An 18,087-nucleotide genomic window follows, 5' to 3' on the forward strand; every position below is an offset into this window, starting at 1 on the left:
CTCTATAGCACCTTGAGACTGTTAATCAGCTAAGCTGATGCAATTATAAATTATACAATTGTATAAAATTATTTTAAAAAAGATTTAAGCCGAAACCGGTTTGGCTCAATGGATAGAGCGTCGGCTTGGGGACTGAAGGGTCCTGGGTTCGATTCCGGTCAAGGGCATGTACCATGGTTGCGGGCACATCCCCAGTAGGGGGTGTGCAAGAAGCAGCTGATCGAAGACTCTCTCTCATCGATGTTTCTGACTATCTCTCTCCCTTCCTCTCTCTACAAAACCAATAAAATATATTTTTAAAAAAAGATTTAAGAGAAAAACTTATTTTGATACTTCAAAAATTATCTCAAGCCCGGCTGGTGTGGTTCAATGGTTGAACATCAATCCATGAACCAGGAGCTCATGGTTAGGTTCCCAGTCAAGGCATATCTGGGTTGTGGATTTGATTCCCAGTAGGGGGCATATAGGAGGCAACTGATTGATAATGCTCTCTCATCATTTATGATTCTCTCCCTCTCCCTCTCTCTGAAATCAATAAAAATATATATATATTTAAAAATTATCTATAGACAATTTGAGGTAGTTATGGCTATATGTTTCATAAACTATAAGAAGAATATGAAGCAATGAGGTATGTAAATTGAATATATAAAAATAGCATAGAAATCAGATATATTTCATACAAGCAATATAAATTTTATGACATGTTTTAATTACATTGCTTCACAATAAAAATCCATTGTATTAATAATCATTTTTCCCGGGAGGCCAAGAAATGCTTAAAGAAAAAAAAAAAAATTTAAACAGTCCATAAATAATATTTAAAAGTCACAAAGAAGATATTTTTTTTAAAAGATTTCTTTATTGATTTCAGAGAGGAAAGGAGTGGGAGAGAGAGACAGAAACATCAATGATAAGTAAGACTTATAGATTGGCTGCCTCCTGCACGCCCCCCAACTTGGGATGGAGCCTGCACCCCACACATGTGCTCTCACTGGGAATCGAACCATGACCTTGATTCATAGGTCCATGCTAAATCACTGAGCCATGCCTGCCAGGCAAGAAGATATTTTAAAATTGCACTAAAATGGCCTTTTAAAAATGTTGACTTTTATGTTAAAATGTAAGTTTGTTTGGTTTTCTAGTAATACTACACATTTCAGCTATATTTTCCTAAATCTACTTCATATTTTGCACTATTTAAAACTGGCCATACTTTGAAATCCTGATATTTGAAGTCCTGGTATATGACAAACAGAAAATGTGAAGTTATATTAAACTACTCTCCTTCACCTAGTTCCCTTTGAAAACAAGTTTTGTTGCTAAAATATGTTCATGTTAAATCACAAGTTGGAACCACTCCTTGTAATGCCTATATTTGCATCTAAATATCTTTGTTCAGAATTCTTATCTATGCCATTCTTAAAATCAATGTTTAAAGTAAAAGTACAGCCCTAGCCAGTTTGGCTCAGTGGATAGAATCATAGCCTGTGGACTGAAGGGTACTGGGGTTCAATTCTAGCCAAGGGCACACGCCCAGCTTGTGGACTGGATCATTGATGTTTCTGTCTCCCTCTCCCTCTCCTTTCCTCTCTGAAATCATGCTCTAGGGCCTGGTTAACTGTGACCCATGTGGTGCTGTCCCAGTCTCTGCATATAAACGGGTGATGAGCTGTAGGTATAGAGAATAGTTGGGAGTGGCCAAATAAGAGTGATCTAAGACATCCAATGTGTGAGACCTGGTATTTAGCATATTACCCTTTTATTATTATAGATTGCTTTTTCTGATGGAGTCAGATAGTTCTCATAGAGCACTTTCTCTTTAATTTAATGCTCAGGTCTCTCTCTTCTATGTCATTTCTAGAGTCAGATCTTCGATATTACTTCATCTGATCGGCTTTGTTTCCTATGTTCATCTCTTGATCTCCTTAATTAAATGCTTCATCTTTAGGATTTTGTCTGGTTCTTTTTTAAAGCTTCAATCTCTTTGGTAAAGTAAATCATTCTGTTCATTAATTTGTTTTTGGAGTGCATTAAATTGTCTGTCTATCTTTTTTCACATCTTATTGAGTATTTTCAGAACTGAAATCTTGAATTCTGTCATTCATATCATGTATTTCCATGTGTCCCAGTTTGCTTTCTGGAGATTTTTCATTTCCTTTTTGAAGTGCCTCACTTCAGTGGTTAGTCATTGTATTCGCTGGACTCCTTCTCTGCTTAGGCATCTATAATATATTGATATATTACTAGAGGCCCAGTGGTAGGGTCCCTCTCTTCCCCCAGCTGGCCCTGCCTCCTGGTTGAACTCCCAGATGAACACCCAGTTGAGGGGATAATTTGCATACTATGCTTTTATTATATAGGATTGATGTTTCTCTAGCAGCTTTCTACAATATAAAGAGGTCTTTCTACTGTTTCCCAGTAGATGGCACTAATCACAAGTGTTGTTTTTTGTTTTTGTTTTTTGGCTCAGTGAAATCCCAGAGCTGACCTCTGTGGCTGCCATCAGGATGGCTGGACAGCTTGGGGATGGGTTTTATTTTGCCCCCTCAATAATGGCCTGAGATCTCCACTGAGTCTTCCCCCACACCCCCCAACAGGGATCAGTTATCAAGGGAAATAGTGATTCTGTTGTAATGGTTCTCAGTTTGCTCCTCAACTTGATGCCAAGAATGATGGGAGGAGAGTTTTGGGAATCTGTGGCTCCATTTTTTTGTTTGGAACACTGACTACCTGATAGCAAACAGTCATGGAAGAGCCTCTGTACTGTGTCCTTGCCCAGGCTTCTGGCTGGCTCAGCCAAATCTCGCACCACTCACTCCTAAAGGAGTACCGACCAAGACTCTTTTCCTCCTGGCTGCAGGGCGCCTCTGCTACAGCCAGCTTTCTCTCCTCTTCTGGTTGAAGTCTCTTTAACATTTTGCATAATACTAATTTGGTAGTAACGATTTCTTTAGCTTTTTCTTGTCTGGAAAGCTCTTTATCTTTCCTTCCATTTTATTTTATTTTTTAACTAGGGGCCCAGTGCACAAATTCATGCCCCTAGAAAGGAATTGTGGGCCACAAGACTGTGGTAGGCACGGGGACAGGTCTCAGCCCATCCTCTGCACCCCTCCCGCTGCAGTCCCTGGTCCTCTGTCTGCCGGCATCCCTGTTCCCACCTCTGCCACTCCTACTTGCTGAAGGCGCAGGCCCTGCTTGAACCTATTGATGGTGCGAGTGATTGGGGCTGGCACCATCAGCGGGTGTGAGTGATGGCTGCTGCCTTGATCACCCCCCAGGAGCAGGGGGAGGTGGAGAGGCCCTCAGGGGCCATTAGGGGCTGGTGCCAGCAGTGGGTGCAAGCAGTGCTGGTGTGGGGCAGCAGGTGTGAGCGGTGGCTCTGGTGCCAGCAGTGGGTGAGAGCGGGGTAGGCAGCAGGTGCGAGCTCCAGGTAGGACCAAGGCAGGCGTATGGGAGCAAAGAATTTTCAGTAACCACTAGAGACTTGCCCCGATGACAGAGACTGGCACCCGCCATGGCCTGGCACCCCACTCACCTACTCCACCATCCCTCCATGACCGACACCCACCATGTTCTACACTCTGCTGCCAGCTGCTGATGCCGCCATGTTCCACATGTGCCCCTGGTGGTCCAGCACACATCATAGCAACCGGTTGTTCAGTTCCGCTGTTTGTTCTATTTGCATATTAGCCTTTTATTACATAGGATGAGGTCACTCATTGTAATTTATTTATTTATTTATTTATTTATTTATTTATTTATTTATTTATTTATTTATTTTTAATCCTCACTCGAGGATATTTTTTCATTGATTTTTATTTTTATTATTTTTTTAATATATTTTATTGATTTTATACAGAGAGGAATTGAGAGGGACAGAGAGTTAGAAACGTCGATGAGAGAGAAACATCGACCAGCTGCCTCTTGCACACCCCCTACTAGGGATGTGCCCGCAACCAAGGTACATGCCCTCGACCAGAATCGAACCCGGGACCCTTCAGTCCGCAAGCCGACGCTCTATCCTCTGAGCCAAACCGGTCCCGGCTTTTTCATTGAATTTTAGAGAGAGTGGAAGAGAGAGTGAAAGACAGAGAAATATTGATTTGAGAAACACATCTATTGATTGCCTCCTGCACACACCCCAACCAGGGCCTGGACCAGGGAAGAGCCTGCAACCTAGGTGCATGTCCTTGAATGGAATGGAATCTGGGACCTTCCAGTCTGTAGGCCGACATTATATCCACTGAGCCAAACTGGCTAGAGCTCCTTCCATTTAAAAAGATAACCTTGCTAGTAGAGAAGTCTTAGTTGTAGGTTCTAGCTTTTCATCACTTTGAATATTTCATGTCAGTCTCTTCTGGCCTGAAATGTTTCTGTTGAGAAATCAGCTGACAGTCTTATGGGAGATCCCTTGTAAGTAACTAACTGCTTTTGTCTTGCTGCTTTTAAGATTCTCTCTTTGTCTTTAACCTTTGGCATTTTAATTATGATGTGTCTTGGTGTGAGTCTCCTTGGGTTCATCTTGTTTGGGACTCTCTGTGTTTCATGGACCTGTATGTATTTTTCCTAGAGAAGTTTTCAGTCATTATTTCTTCAAATAGTCTCAATCTCCTGCTTTTTTATTATCCTACAATGAAGATGTTGTTATACTAGGTGGTGTCATAGAGATCCCTTAAACTATCCTCATTTTAAGAAATTTTCCTTTTTGTTGCTTTGATTGGGTGTTTTCTACTATCTTGTCTTCCAAATTGCTGATTTGATCCTCTGCTTCATCTAATTTATTATTGATTCCTTCTAGTGTATTCTTCATTTAAGATGTTGCATTCTTTATTTCTGACTGGTTCATTTTTCTTTTTGTTTTGTTGTTGTTTTTGTTAATCCTTACCCAAAGATATTTTCTCCATTGATTTTCAGAGAGAGTGGAAGGATCAAGAGAGACACATCGATGTGAAAGGGACACATTGATTGGTTGCCTTCCACACATGCCCTGACTTGGGCTGGGGATTGAGCCTGCAACTGAGAAATATGCCCTTGACTAGAATCGAACCCAAGATCCTTCAGTTCTTGGACCAATGCTTTATCCACTAAGCCAAACTGGCTAGGGCATGACTGGTTCTTTTTTTTAATGCTTGCTATCGTTTCTATGTCCTTTTTTTATATTAAAGCTTAGTTTTTATTTTGAAATTTTAATTTAAATTCTTTATTATTTAAAGTGTTACATAAGCCCCTTTTTATCTGATTGACCTCTCCATGGCTGCTCTCACCCCCCAGCACATGTCCTCACTCCCATATTGTCTATGTCCATCGATTATGCTTATATGCATGCATACAAGTCATCTGGTTGATTTCTTACCTGCCCCTGCACACACACACATCCCTTTCCTCTTAGGTTGGATGTTCTGTTTGATGTTCCTAGCTCTATTTTTGTTCATCAGTGTATGTTGTTCATTATATGATCAAATGAGTGAGATCATGTGATATTTATCTTTCTATGACTGGCTTATTTCACTTAGCATAATGCTCTACAGGTCCATCCATGCTGTTGCAAATAGTAAGAATTCCTTCTTTTTTATAGCAGCATAGTATTTCACTGTATAGATGTAACACATCTATGACCTTTTTTATGCTCACTATCTCTTTGTTGACATTCTCACTGAGTTCATTCATTCTCTCCCTAATTCCTTGAGCATCCTTAAACCATTGTTTTGAACTCTGAATTTGATAGATTGCTACCCTCCATTTCTTTTTCTGCAGATTTTTTCTATTATTTCATTTGAGATGTTTCTTTGTCTCACTATTTTGACTGCCTCTCTTTGTTTGTTTCTGTGTATTAGGTAGATCTGCAATGTCTCCCAGTCTTGGTATGGTGGACTTATGTAGTAGGTGTCCTGTGAGACTCAATGCCACAGTCACCCTGATCACCTGAGCTAGGTGCACCAGGATGTCCTTTGTGTAGGCTATGTAAGTCCTCCTGTTGTAGTTGATTCTTGATTGCTGTTGGTCTGTCCATGGGTAAGGTTAACCCTTAGGCTGGCTGACTATGAGGATTGACCCCAACCACAGTGCACAAGCTGCTATGTCAGAACTGATCTTAGGAAGTGGAATTTGGCTTGGCAGGGTCTGGTGCCTTTTGGATGTACTGCTTGTGGAGCTTATTGGATCATGCTCAGTTGTGCTGTGTTGGTACTGTGTCTGTTGGTACTGGGACTTCGAGGGAGGGATTTTGGTGCAGATTAATGTCAGACACTGCTTATGACTAGTCTTGGTCTACCTATGATGAACTACAAGGTGATCCACAGCTTGTGGCTGCCTCTTCAAGGCTGGATGCATGTGGGAGGGGCCAAGCAGTATACCAAGGCCAGCTTCCATAAATACTGAGCTGGAAGGCAGCTCAGGGCACCTTGAGAGTCACCTCTGCCTGTCAGCTGCTTGTTAGGCCCAGTTACTGAGAGAGCCTCTGGCAGTATGTGAGTTGCTTGAAGGAGGCTCTCAGTGAGTCAGTAGGTTGATTCAAACCCAGTACCGGGTCTGCAGCCACTGAGCAAAAATCTCAAGGTACACCAAGGAAGGCCAGTCACCAAGTGCCTGGGGCCTGCAGACCTTTGTGATAGAGCGGGAACTCAAGGAGTCACCAGGAGCCCTTCTTTACCCTCAGGCTCTCAGTCTGCCCGGTCAATTGGCTGTCACCCGCTGGCTGGCTCTGGGCATTGGCCCTCCTGCTCACAATGCTATTCTTACTCTGAAGTCACATTTTCCCATCAGATAAGCCTCTTTGACAAAAAAAAATTATTTTGAGCTAACGGTAGTTTTTGTAAATAGGAAGGACACTCTGGCTCCCCCCCTTTTCTTCCTGAAAGCAGGTCAAACTCTCATTTGGACAATATCCTCCTTATATCAGGAGGAAAGTAATATTCTTATCACCAAGGATGGAAAGTCGAAACCTAGGCGATTCTGTTAAATAGGCCTTATTAAAACAATTATTACCTTCTTTATCCTCCCCACATAGTTTAGTCACATTTCCACAAGTGCTTCACTTTGTTCCACCTAGTATAAAAGTCTTTGGGTTTTGCTACTTCTTTGGGCCTTCATTTCCTTATGAAGGCTCCCATGTCACATAAAATTTATATTAAATTTGTATCCTTTTCTCCTGTTAATCTGACTTCTGTCCATTTAATCTTCAGGTCCAACTGAAAACCCTAAGAGGGTAGAGGTAAAATTTTGCCTCCTATACACTGTGAGGATCTTTAAAAAAAAAAAAAAAAAAAAAAAAAAAAAAAAAAGATATGATGAATACTTAATTTTAAATAAAGGTGGCCCCCATTCAATTGGTTAAAGACCTTTAGAGAAAAGACAGAGGTTTTTCAGAGAAGAAGGAATTCTCCTCTAAACTGTAATAACATAGAAACCCCGGCTGAGTTTCAGCCTGCTGCCCTGCAGAATTCACTCAAACTAACACATGAACTCTTCCCTGAATTTCCAGCCTGCCAGACTACCCTATAAATTTTGGACTTGCCAGCCCCCACAAATGCATGAGCTAATTCCTTAAAATAGCTCTTTATTTCTCTCTCGTTCTTTGTAGAACCCTGACTAGTATAATGGTTAACTTATGGCTAATTTCTGTTGGTCTTGTGTGTTTGCTGCCTCCTTTAGCATTCTCCTTCTCTTCAATACAGATTTCTGCCCTCCTCCCAACCCCCCGGAGAAAGTAAAAGATTTTAATATATGCACATGGAGAATACACATAGGCATGAAAATTCCAAAGACAGTAAGGCAACATTGGATATATAAGAAATTTTAGACAAAAGAGAAAATGGGGTGGAGGGACAGAGTATTAGATTTTAGAAATGAGAATGAGCAATTAACAAGAAATTGAGAAAGAGTGAACATACATGGCAGGAAAATTCTTGCTAGGCAACTCAGAAACAATGGAACACAGAGGGTATCTAGCTAACAGGCCCCTGCTTGAAGCCCTCTTATTTGCCATAAATAAAAAATTTACAGTTTCTAAAAAGAGGGCTGCAATATGCAAAGTTAGCGTTACCATTTGGGGAGAGAAACACTGAATAGGTTAAGAAAAGAAAGCAGGAATCAAAGGTTTAGGTTTTTTTTTTTTTTATCTTAAAAAAAACTTTTGTCCCACACAGGACCTTTAAGAAATAGAATTATTATTGTCATAGCCCATTCAGGTTGCTCTAACAGAATATCAGAGATGAGGAGGCTTATAAAATAGACAAGTATACAAAACCTATCTATTGTTCTTATTGAAATGAGTCAACACAAAGCAGAAAATGTGGTGCTAGTTTTCTTCTTCCTCTTTCTCTGTAATTACTAGGGTGCTATGCAGCTTTTTCAGTTTGGGCACTCTCTTGGTTGCCTCTGTAATCCAGTTCCCCTAGCAGGATGCTTCTCTTCCAAAGGATTGCCTACAAACACCAGGTGTGACAGTTCTGCCAGCCTCACAAACTCGGCCCAGTCTTTGGCCAGGGTATTAAATAGGTAGGGAATAATGAAGGGATTCTTCATTACATGGATCCCTTCCAACTTCTCAATAAAATTGTAGGAGATCAATAAGAAGCATGGAGAAGGATGCACATTCGTCTTCCCTATAGGGGGAATCTGGACATAAAGCTTTATCTCTTTGGCTTCAGATGGCTTCTAACTGGTTTTCTCTTCCCATCTGGCTAGGGTTTCTTTGATTGTTGTTGCTTTTGCCATTCCTCGAATGCTACTGTCACTCCAGGTTTTCTGTTTGTTTTTTGCTTTGAAACTAGATCTCTTTGTCTCTTACATACAACCTCCTTTCTTTTTCCTAGTACGAGTTACTACTGTATGAAACAGCCATCAATAGACTTCCAACCCCAACTGTGCCTCTGTTAGTTCTCTGAACCCTGACATATATATCCATTCAACCAGCACTTTTCAAAGACTACAGGGAATAGCCATGTGCTTTAGGCATGAAATGTTGAAAACATCACAGCCTTGGTCTCCATGCCTCTCAAGGTGTAAGTGAGCTAAGCAGGCAAACAAAGAATTGCAGTGACGTATAGTAAGTGTTACACTAGATATGTGAACTTCTTAGGTATTGGTGGGACAAGGTGAGTGTGTTGAAAGGGGGCCAAGTTGTGGGTAAATGAAGGGATGTGTGATTTCCAATCAGGAGGCTCTAGTAAGCTGAGAGAGGGAGTATTGAGATCGTGTGGAAATGGCTTGGACAAGAAGAAGGAGGCCAGCTCTGCCACTAGGATGGATGTAAACACGTTATCTATATCTATAAAAGCCTAAGCGACCGTGCAACCAAAACAACCAAACAGACAACTGAACAGGCTGCATTGGGCAGCCAGGCCGGCAGGGGAGTGGTTAGTGAGGGATGATCAAACAACTGAGCAGCATCCTGCATGGGGCAACTAGGCCGGCAGGGGGGTTAGTAAGGGATGACCAAATGACTGAGCAACAGGCTGCCTGGGGAGATCAGGTTGACGGGGTTAGTGAGGGATGACCAAATGCTGAACAGCAGGTTGTGTGGGGCAACCAGGTCAGCAGGGGGGAGGGCAGCGGGGGGGTGACCAGGCCAGCGGGGGGGTGGGGGTAGAGTTGGGGATGACCAGGCCATGGGGGGGGGGGCAGTTAAGGGTGATCAGGCAGGCAGGCAGGTGAGCAGTTAGGAGCCAGTAGTCCCTGATCGTGAGAGGGATATTTGACTACCCTGTGGGATTGGGCCTAAACTGGCAGTTGGACATCCCTCGAGGGGTCCCGGATTGAAGAGGGTGCAGGCTGGGCTGAGGGCTCCCCACCCATGCATGAATTTCACATATCAGAATTTGTCCCCTCCTTTTCAAAAGAAGAAAGTGCCATGGAAGGGCAAAGAGCAGAGTCAGAGACCATGAAGCCAAAGGAAAAAAGTCTCTAAAACCAGAATGAAGTCCTAGAAATGACTGGGATAATACAGAAAAAAAATAACAACAACACAAAACTATTCCACTTTCAGTTTAGCAATGTGCTAGATACTGGAATATCAAAGGTACACTAGGTCCTATGTCAAAGAACTCCTAGTCTAAGACAAGTCGCATGAGCACTCACCAGAATGTTCTTCCCCCGGGGAGAAAATAATGACACAGCGTACTACTCCCTCAGATCTCTGCTTCGCTGTCACCTCCTCAGAGAGACTGATCCTGCTCACTTGATATAAAATAGCACACACACCACTCCTCCCAACCTTTCATATCCTCCCACTCCACATTTTTTAACCTTTTTATTCAAGTATTATATATATATATATATATATATATATATATATATATATATATATATATAGGAAAATTTTATATTATACATATACCTAGTTAACTAAATTTCACAAAATGAATGTACACAAATCTCCAGCATCCAAATCAAGGAACAGCATTAGCAATGCCCAGAAATACCCATCTTGTCCAGTCTCAACCCTTCCTCCATGGATAATCACCATCCTGATTTCTAACAGAATAAATTAGAATAAATTACATAAATGGAATCACACAGAATGTACTCTCTGGGGATTGACTTATTTCACTCAACATCAAGGTTGTGCAATTCATTCAGGTGATTGTGTGTCATTTTCATTCATTCATTCTCATTGCTTTATAGTGAGTGTTTCATTACATGAATATGACACAACTTATTTGTCCATTCAATCATTGATAGGCATTGGGGTAGTTTTCAATTTTGAGTTATTAGGAATAAAGCTTCTATAAACATTCCAGTACATATCTTTGGGTGAACATTTCTGTTGTGTATAGACTTTGGAGTGAAATTGCTGGGTCACAGACTTACATTAAAAAAATATATTTTAAGAAATTATTAAATCTTTCATGTACTAAAAACAGTATTTAGATATATATTCATACGTACAGACTTAGAACTTAAAAAATAAACTATTACTGCTATAGTCCATTCAGGCAGCTATAACAGAATACCAGAGGTAAGGGGACTTATAAACAACAAACAGTTATTTCTCACATTTATGGAAGCTGGGAAGTCCAAGATCAAGGCACCAACAGATTCAGTGTCTAGGGAGAGCTCACTTTCAGGTTCATGGATTGCCATCTGTTTGCTGTGCTCTTATAAAAGAGACTGTGAGGTCTCTCATTAGGTCTCTATCCTTATGACCTAAGCACCTCCAAAAGTCCCCACCTCCAAACACCATCACATTAGAGATTAGGTTTCAACATATGAATTCGAAGGAAAACGCAAACATTCAGTCTATAGCAATTATCAACAATTTTAGACTTTTTGTTCTTCTCTCTGTCTCATCCCCCTCTCTATGCCAATAGTAACCATTATTCCAAATTTTATTATTCCCTTGATCTTTATTTTTTTGAGATATATTTCCCTGTTGTGTGCATATGATCTCCCTAAATGATACATTTAGTTGTTTTTGTTTTTTTTTAATGTTTTTGAACTTGGTGTAAATGGAATTCTGTTTATTGTTCTTCATAGCACTTATCACCAATTAACATTTATTTTCTTATTTATTTATCATCTTGGTCACCCTCTCTGTCACAGCTCCTTGAAAACAAACAAAAATACGTCTTTTTCTTACTCGCTATTGTACGTCCAGTTCCAAGAAGAGTATGTGGTACATAGAAGGTGCTCAATGGACATTTGGTGAATGAAATAATGAGAGAAACTTTGCTTTCTATATGACTAGTATGATTCAAGCTGTTTGTGAAAAATGAAACAATTTGGATGATGGCTAATAAGCATTGTCCTGCTAAGGGCAAGAAAAACGAGTGCAGGAAATTCAGTAATATTTAATGTAGATTAAAATAACAGGAGACATAGTTGGCCCATGGAGTGATGGAAAAAGCATCAGCCTCAGCAAACTTAGACTGGAATCTGGCTTTGCCACTTGCCAGCAATGTCCCTTAGAGCAAGGCTCAACCTCTCTTGAGTTTCCACTGCCTTGATTGCAAAATGAGAATACTATTACAGGGTTTGTAATGTGAAGGTTAGATGAGTTCATGGATGGAAATGTTCTGAACAATAAACACCAAGAAAAATTATACTATTATATAAACTGTCATCAATACTAAGACCAGAAAGGCTTTGCGAATTAAACATCTCCACAAAACCCTCTCTTTACATCTTCCTCCAGTTTAAATTTTAAAAACATACCTTCTTTATAAAAAGGCAACTTCTCTAATTAGCTTTCTCCTCAAGCAATAGTACTTTTATTATTATATAACAAATTGTATAATTCAATTGTTATTATGTTCACAAGTTTGTGCAATCATCATCATTATATAATTCCAGAATATGTTTATCACCCCAAAAGAAACCCCATGCCTATTAGCAGTCACTCTCTATTATCCCCTCTCCCCAGCCCCTGACAACCACTAAATTGTTTTCAGTCTAGTTTAGATGTACAGAGAATCACGATATGTGGCCTTGTGTGTGTCTGATTTCTTTAACTTAGCATTATGTTTTCAATGTTTATTCATGTTGTGACATGTATCAGTACTTCATTCCTTTTTTACAGTGATATTTGCATTGTATGGATATGTCATTTTTTATTTATCTATTCTTCTGTTTAGGGATATTTATATTGTTTCCATTTGGATGGTATTATAAATGATGCTGCTGTAAACATTTGAGTATAAGTTTTTGCGTGAACATATGTTTTCAATTCTCATGGGTAGCTACCTAGGAGTGGAACTGCTAAGTCATACAATAACTCTATATTTTATTTTTCCAGGAACATCGGATGTTTTCCACATCAGCAGCACCAATTTACATCCCCACCAGCAATGTGAGGGCTCCAATTTCTCCACATTCTCTCCCAACAAATACTTGTTTTTATTTCTAGCATCATCCTTCACTTTACCTATCAACACTGCCTCAGTCATATTAGTATTAATTTAAATAGTTTAAATTAGCAATTTAAACTATTTAAATTAAAACACAACATTCTGCCGAAACCGGTTTGGCTCAATGGATAGAGTGTCGGCTTGGGGACTGAAAGGTCCCGGGTTCGATTCCGGTCAAGAGCATGTACCTTGGTTGTGGGCATATCCCCAGTAGTGGGTGTGCAAGAGGCAGCTGATCGATGACTCTCTCATCGATGTTTCTAACTCTCTATCTCTCTCCCTTCCTCTCTGTATAAAATCAATAAAATATTAAAAGCTCCTGCAGTAGGGGACCAATCGATGTGTCACATCAATATTTCTATCTTTCCCGCTCTCTTCCATTCTCTCTAAAAATCAATGGAAAAAGATCTTCGGGTGAGGATTTAAAAAACACACAAACAAAAACAACACTGAGCCATGCTGACTCCAACCTGGTCAGCATGGCTCAGTGGTTGAGCATTCATCCATGAACCAGGAGATCACGGTTCTATTCCTGGTCAGGGCACATGCCTGGGCTGCCAGCTAGATCCCCAGTGTGGGGTACAGAAGGCAGTCGATCAATGACTATCTTTCATCATTGATGTTTCTTTCTTTTTTTTTTTTAAATATATTTTATTGATTTTGTACAGAGAGGAAGGGAGAGAGATAGAGAATTAGAAACATCGATGAGAGAGAATCATTGATCAGCTGCCTCTTGCACACCCCCTACTGGGGATATGCCCGCAACCAAGGTACATGCCCTTGACCGGAATCGAACCCGGGACCTTTCAGTCCCCAAGCCGACGCTCTATCCATTGAGCCAAACCGGTTTCGGCCATCATTGATGTTTCTATCTCTTTCTCTGAAATCAATAATATATATATATATATATATATATATATATATATATATATATATATATATATATATATATTTTTTTTTTTTTTTTTACAAAAAGACTCCAAAGTACTGTTTCTAATTTTTTTTTTCTGGCAGAGAGTACTAAGAGTTGAAGCTGTGTTGCCCAGCGAGGGATTCAATTCACCATCACAGGGCTCCTCGCAGAATCCCAGGAAGGAGCCGTTTGGGGAACAAATCCTGGTATGAAACGGAGAGCTGCCTGGAGGAAGGGTGAGGGTAGCAGTTGAATAGCTTCTCACAGGCATGTCACTTTATTCTCTTGCTGTGGTCACCTCTGCGGGCAGGCTAGCCAGGGAAAATACCTCCAACCCTCCGCTCACAGGGCCCCATCCTCCTGCCTCCGCCCCGCCCCTGAGGGTGCACTCCTCCGCCAGCACTTCACCCCGCTACTCGCGCTCCGGTTTAGAGGGGCGGGGACATGGGTGTTAACGAGGGTCTGCGACCAATCCGCGTGCGTCTGGGACAGCGCGATGACGTAGCCGAGCTCCAATCCGCATCCTGGGGGTGGGGCTGAAGGCCGACTGGCTCAACGCGACGCTGGGCGGGAGGCGGAGACGCCCTGGTGGGAGCACGTGACCCGGTCCGGAGCCGGAAGCTTCCTGTCTGGCTGGGAGCGCCCCCCAGCACCTAAGGCAGCGATGGTGAGTGAGGACGCATGCGCGGGAGGACGCGCTGGGGGCTCCTTGTCCCCAAATTGTTTAGTTGCCCCTTCCTCGGCCGGCAGTATGTCCCCACCTCCTAGCCGCCCTGGACGGAGGGATTGTTGAGGGCTGAGGAGGGATTTGTGGGCGGTTGTAGTCTGCGGAGGAGGATTGGACAGGGGGCAGGAGAGACCAGTGGGGCTGCGAACGCCTCCGGGGGTAGCAACGGTGGGATGTGAGAGAACAAGGGGGAGCCCAAGAGCAGAAGGTGAGGACACATTGAGGTTCAAGATTAGTGATGCCATACCTGGTTTGGCTCAGTGGATAGAGTGTAGGCCTGAGGACGGAAGGGTCCTAGGTTCGGTTGTGGTCGAGGGCACTTTGCCCGGGTTTTGGGCTGGAGCCCCAGTAGGGCGTGCAGGAGGCAGCCAATCAATGATTCTCTCTCATCATGGATGTTTCTGTCTCTCCCGCTCACTCTCTGAAATCAATCAAAATGTGTCATATCGATATTTCTCTGACTTTCTCGCTAACACTCTAAAAATCAATGGAAAATTTCTAAAGAAAATGCCATTCCTTTTAAAAATATATATATATATATATATTATTGATTTCAGAGCGCAAGGAAGAGAAACATCAATGATGAGAGAGAACCACTGATTGGCTGCCTCCTGCACGTAAGGATGGAGCCCGTAACCCGGGCATGTGCCTTTGACCGAAATCGAACCCGAGACCCTTTAGTCCGCAGGCGGATGCTCTATCCACTGAGCCAAACCAGCTAGGGCAAGACAAATACCATTTACAAAGAAAAAAATCAGTGTTGAAGGCCATGTAAAGAGAATGGGAAAAGGGTCTGGAATGGCCCTGGCTTGGGGAAAAGAACGTCTGGGGCAGGACATGAGAGACTTGGGTTGAAAATGAAGAGAATAGAGGCCTCCTCCTAGCAATGCTTCTGATTGCATCTTTACCCGCTAGACTTCTGCACTGACCCACGGGCTGGAGCGAATTCCTGACCAGCTCGGCTACCTGGTGCTGAGTGAAGGCGCAGTGCTGGCGGTGCGTTCTGGGCAAAGGGGGCGGGTGGAATCCCCCCAAGTTCCACATGGCCCGGTGATCCCTTCTAACATTGCGCAGTTGAGCTTAATTTCCCACTCTTCTTGGTCTTAATTGATATAGTACACTTTAATAATTAAATCTTGGAATCTCAGTATAGTAATTATTCTGAGGTAAAAGGGTTTGCTAACTTTACCAAAGTCAGACAACTAGTAACAGGTTTGTTGATAACTTGTATTACCCATTATTTTTGGTTGTCTTTATTTGCTATTTATTGAAGAGGCTTTTTATTTTGTTTCTTAGTACAATGTAGTGTTGTTAGCTTTCTAGAAGTTTTCAATCTAGCTAGAGAGACAGGCTTATGGTCAAAAGTTTTAAGCAATGCCAGGGGTCAGGATTACTGAAAGAGTTCAGAAAATGAAGGATTCAACCCTTAAGGTTATTATTATAACTTGTGCTGTGAAAAGGAATCCTTGAAGGACAAAAAAGTCAGCTGGGCTTAAAGGAAGAATGGTTGTGAACAGGCAGAAAAGGAGAGGGCCGAGATGGATACGTTTGCAAGAGTGATGCCTGTTTTGATGGTGCGTTTCTGTTGAAGTTTGGGGGAAGAAAAGGGTGTGTAAGAAAAGATGTGATTGTGGAGGCCTTGCAAGACTGGGGCAATAGGAGCTTTGAAGGGTTTTTTTAAACAAATATGAGCTGATAAAAGTTGAGCAAGATTGTCCTATTGGGTGAGAGGGTGGGCTGGAAGGGGAGGGATCCAGAAGCAGGCAGGCTGTTGCAGAAGGAAATCTATGTATGAGTCTGGACTGGTGGCACTGAGGAGGAGCAAGGAGAGAAGAGAATGTAAAGGAAGAATCAATGACTAGAGAGAGAGAGAGATAATAGAGGAGATACTTCTCCATTCGGTACGACTTTGCACCTGCTACAATGATGGTTCCTTTAACAGGAAATGACTAAAGGAAATTTACCGGGGAATGGGAGCGGGAAGGGGAATTTTGATGGCTTAACTTTAGACATCAAGTTTGACATAGAATAACAGCAGTTAATATATATTGCTAAGAGCTGTTTTGACCCTCATAAGCCCATATGATAGCTGCTGTTGGCTCTAATTCAAAGACAAGGAAACTGAGGTGCAAAGGGTACTGAACTTAACCTAGTGGGAGGCTCATCCTGAGGAGGGAGGGAGAAGTGTGACAGTCACTTGAAAAGAGGAAGCCCAGGCCACTGTGATAATGATTACCCAAGTAATGTAATTGGAGTGTTTGTGTGTGTGTGTGTGTGTGTGTGTGTGTGCGCGCGTGCGTGTGCACACACACACGTTGGGGGGGAGGCGGGGGGGGGGCATCAAGGACAAAAGGGATATTTCTTTCAGATTCTGCAGACAGGAGGGCAACAAGTGGGAAGCCAGGAAAAGATAGAGCCTTGAAAGTCAGTGATGTTTAAGAATGTGGTTCTATCAAATAAATGGCGACAGGGAGAGAAATCAAGTCTCAAGGGATTCGAAAAGAATGATCAGTAAAGAAATGGATGGGAGTCACTGCTCAGGGGGAAGAGGGGGCAGTATAAGCATGAGATCCAGTATGGCATCTAGAAGGGCAACAATATCATAGGAAAGTTTTAGGTTTGTTTTCCAAAGCGGGTGATCTCGAGGGTGCTAGGAAGTGGAGAGGAAGAGGGTACCAATGCCAGAGCCAAAGTGGTTCCTGAAATTCTTTCCCAGTTCTGTTCCCTAATTTCTGCCGCCCTCCCGTGTGCATGCAGTCATCTGGGGATCTGGAGAATGATGAGCAGGCAGCCAGCGCCATCTCTGAGCTGGTCAGCACAGCCTGTGGTTTCCGGCTACACCACGGCATGAACACACCCTTCAAGCGCCTGTCGGGTGAGCCCCACCCCCTGCCCTTACTGGTGGGGATAGGAAGTAGGGTGCTCCCAGAGGCGGGGTGCTAACCAGGGAAAGATCACTGGTCTCCTATCAACCTGGGGTCCCTGGCTCTGGCCACTCTCTTCTCTTTGGGATTCACCCCTGTATCACAAGTATGAGGAAGTAAAAGTGTTGAATGCAGACGTCCCATCTTCAGATCTCTGAGCCTCAAACCACCTAGTTTCTTTGGCTCTTGATCCCAGCCAGTTGTGTATGACCCCACGGAGGCCATTACACCCCGCTAACTCCGTGTTCCCTTCCCTCTCCGGGCTTCGGGAAGGCGTGTCTCCCTCCAGTGGTCTTTGGAGAACACACGCTGCTGGTGACCGTGTCAGGACAGAGGGTGTTTGTGGTGAAGAGGCAGAACCGAGGCCGGGAGCCCATTGACGTCTGAGCCTGCCGAGGGCGAGGGAAGAGGTGGACTCGATCCGTGAACCTGTGCCTGCTGCCAGCCTGGAGGCCTTCTGCTCACCCTCTCCTCCACACCCCATTACCTGAAAGGGCAGAGGCTCGGCGACTCTGCGCAGTGTTAGAGGGAGGACAGGGGGCCTCCCTCCTAATAAACATGATTCTGGTGTTCCCAGGCCTGGGGAAGTGTGTATGGGGGAGGGAGCTGACAGGAACTACCTGGTAGGCATGCTGGAGGGAACCATTTGGAGCTCTGGTCTCTGCTTCTTCCACC

General features: G+C 42.8%; 1 protein-coding gene and 1 pseudogene across 2 annotated transcripts; one reads left to right on the forward strand and one right to left on the reverse strand.

The window, feature by feature from the left end:
• Window positions 1-7,979: 7,979 nt before the first annotated feature.
• LOC118702842 lies at window positions 7,980-8,804 on the reverse strand (annotated as a pseudogene).
• A 5,468-nt stretch (window positions 8,805-14,272) lies between these two features.
• LAMTOR4 (late endosomal/lysosomal adaptor, MAPK and MTOR activator 4) lies at window positions 14,273-17,989 on the forward strand. Of its 2 annotated transcripts, none has more exons than XM_036409314.2 (4): window positions 14,273-14,428; window positions 15,404-15,484; window positions 17,246-17,363; window positions 17,686-17,989. In XM_036409314.2, the coding sequence occupies exons 1-4, from the start codon at window positions 14,426-14,428 to the stop codon at window positions 17,790-17,792; spliced, it is 309 nt and encodes a 102-aa protein (XP_036265207.1). In that variant the 5' UTR covers window positions 14,273-14,425; the 3' UTR covers window positions 17,793-17,989. The 2 variants fall into 2 exon arrangements, with proteins under 2 accessions (XP_036265207.1, XP_036265208.1); XM_036409315.2 differs by having other exon boundaries at window positions 17,702-17,989.
• The last annotated feature ends 98 nt before the right edge of the window (window positions 17,990-18,087 follow it).

This window comes from Pipistrellus kuhlii, unplaced genomic scaffold, assembly GCF_014108245.1.
Source record: "Pipistrellus kuhlii isolate mPipKuh1 unplaced genomic scaffold, mPipKuh1.p scaffold_m20_p_4, whole genome shotgun sequence".
Lineage (NCBI taxonomy): Eukaryota > Metazoa > Chordata > Mammalia > Chiroptera > Vespertilionidae > Pipistrellus > Pipistrellus kuhlii.

Coding starts and splice junctions, on each gene's coding strand:
- LAMTOR4 (XM_036409314.2), top strand. Junction 15,485..17,245: donor GTGAAGGCGCAGTGCTGGCG/GTGCGTTCTGGG, acceptor GTGTGCATGCAG/TCATCTGGGGATCTGGAGAA. Junction 17,364..17,685: donor ACCCTTCAAGCGCCTGTCGG/GTGAGCCCCACC, acceptor GGCTTCGGGAAG/GCGTGTCTCCCTCCAGTGGT.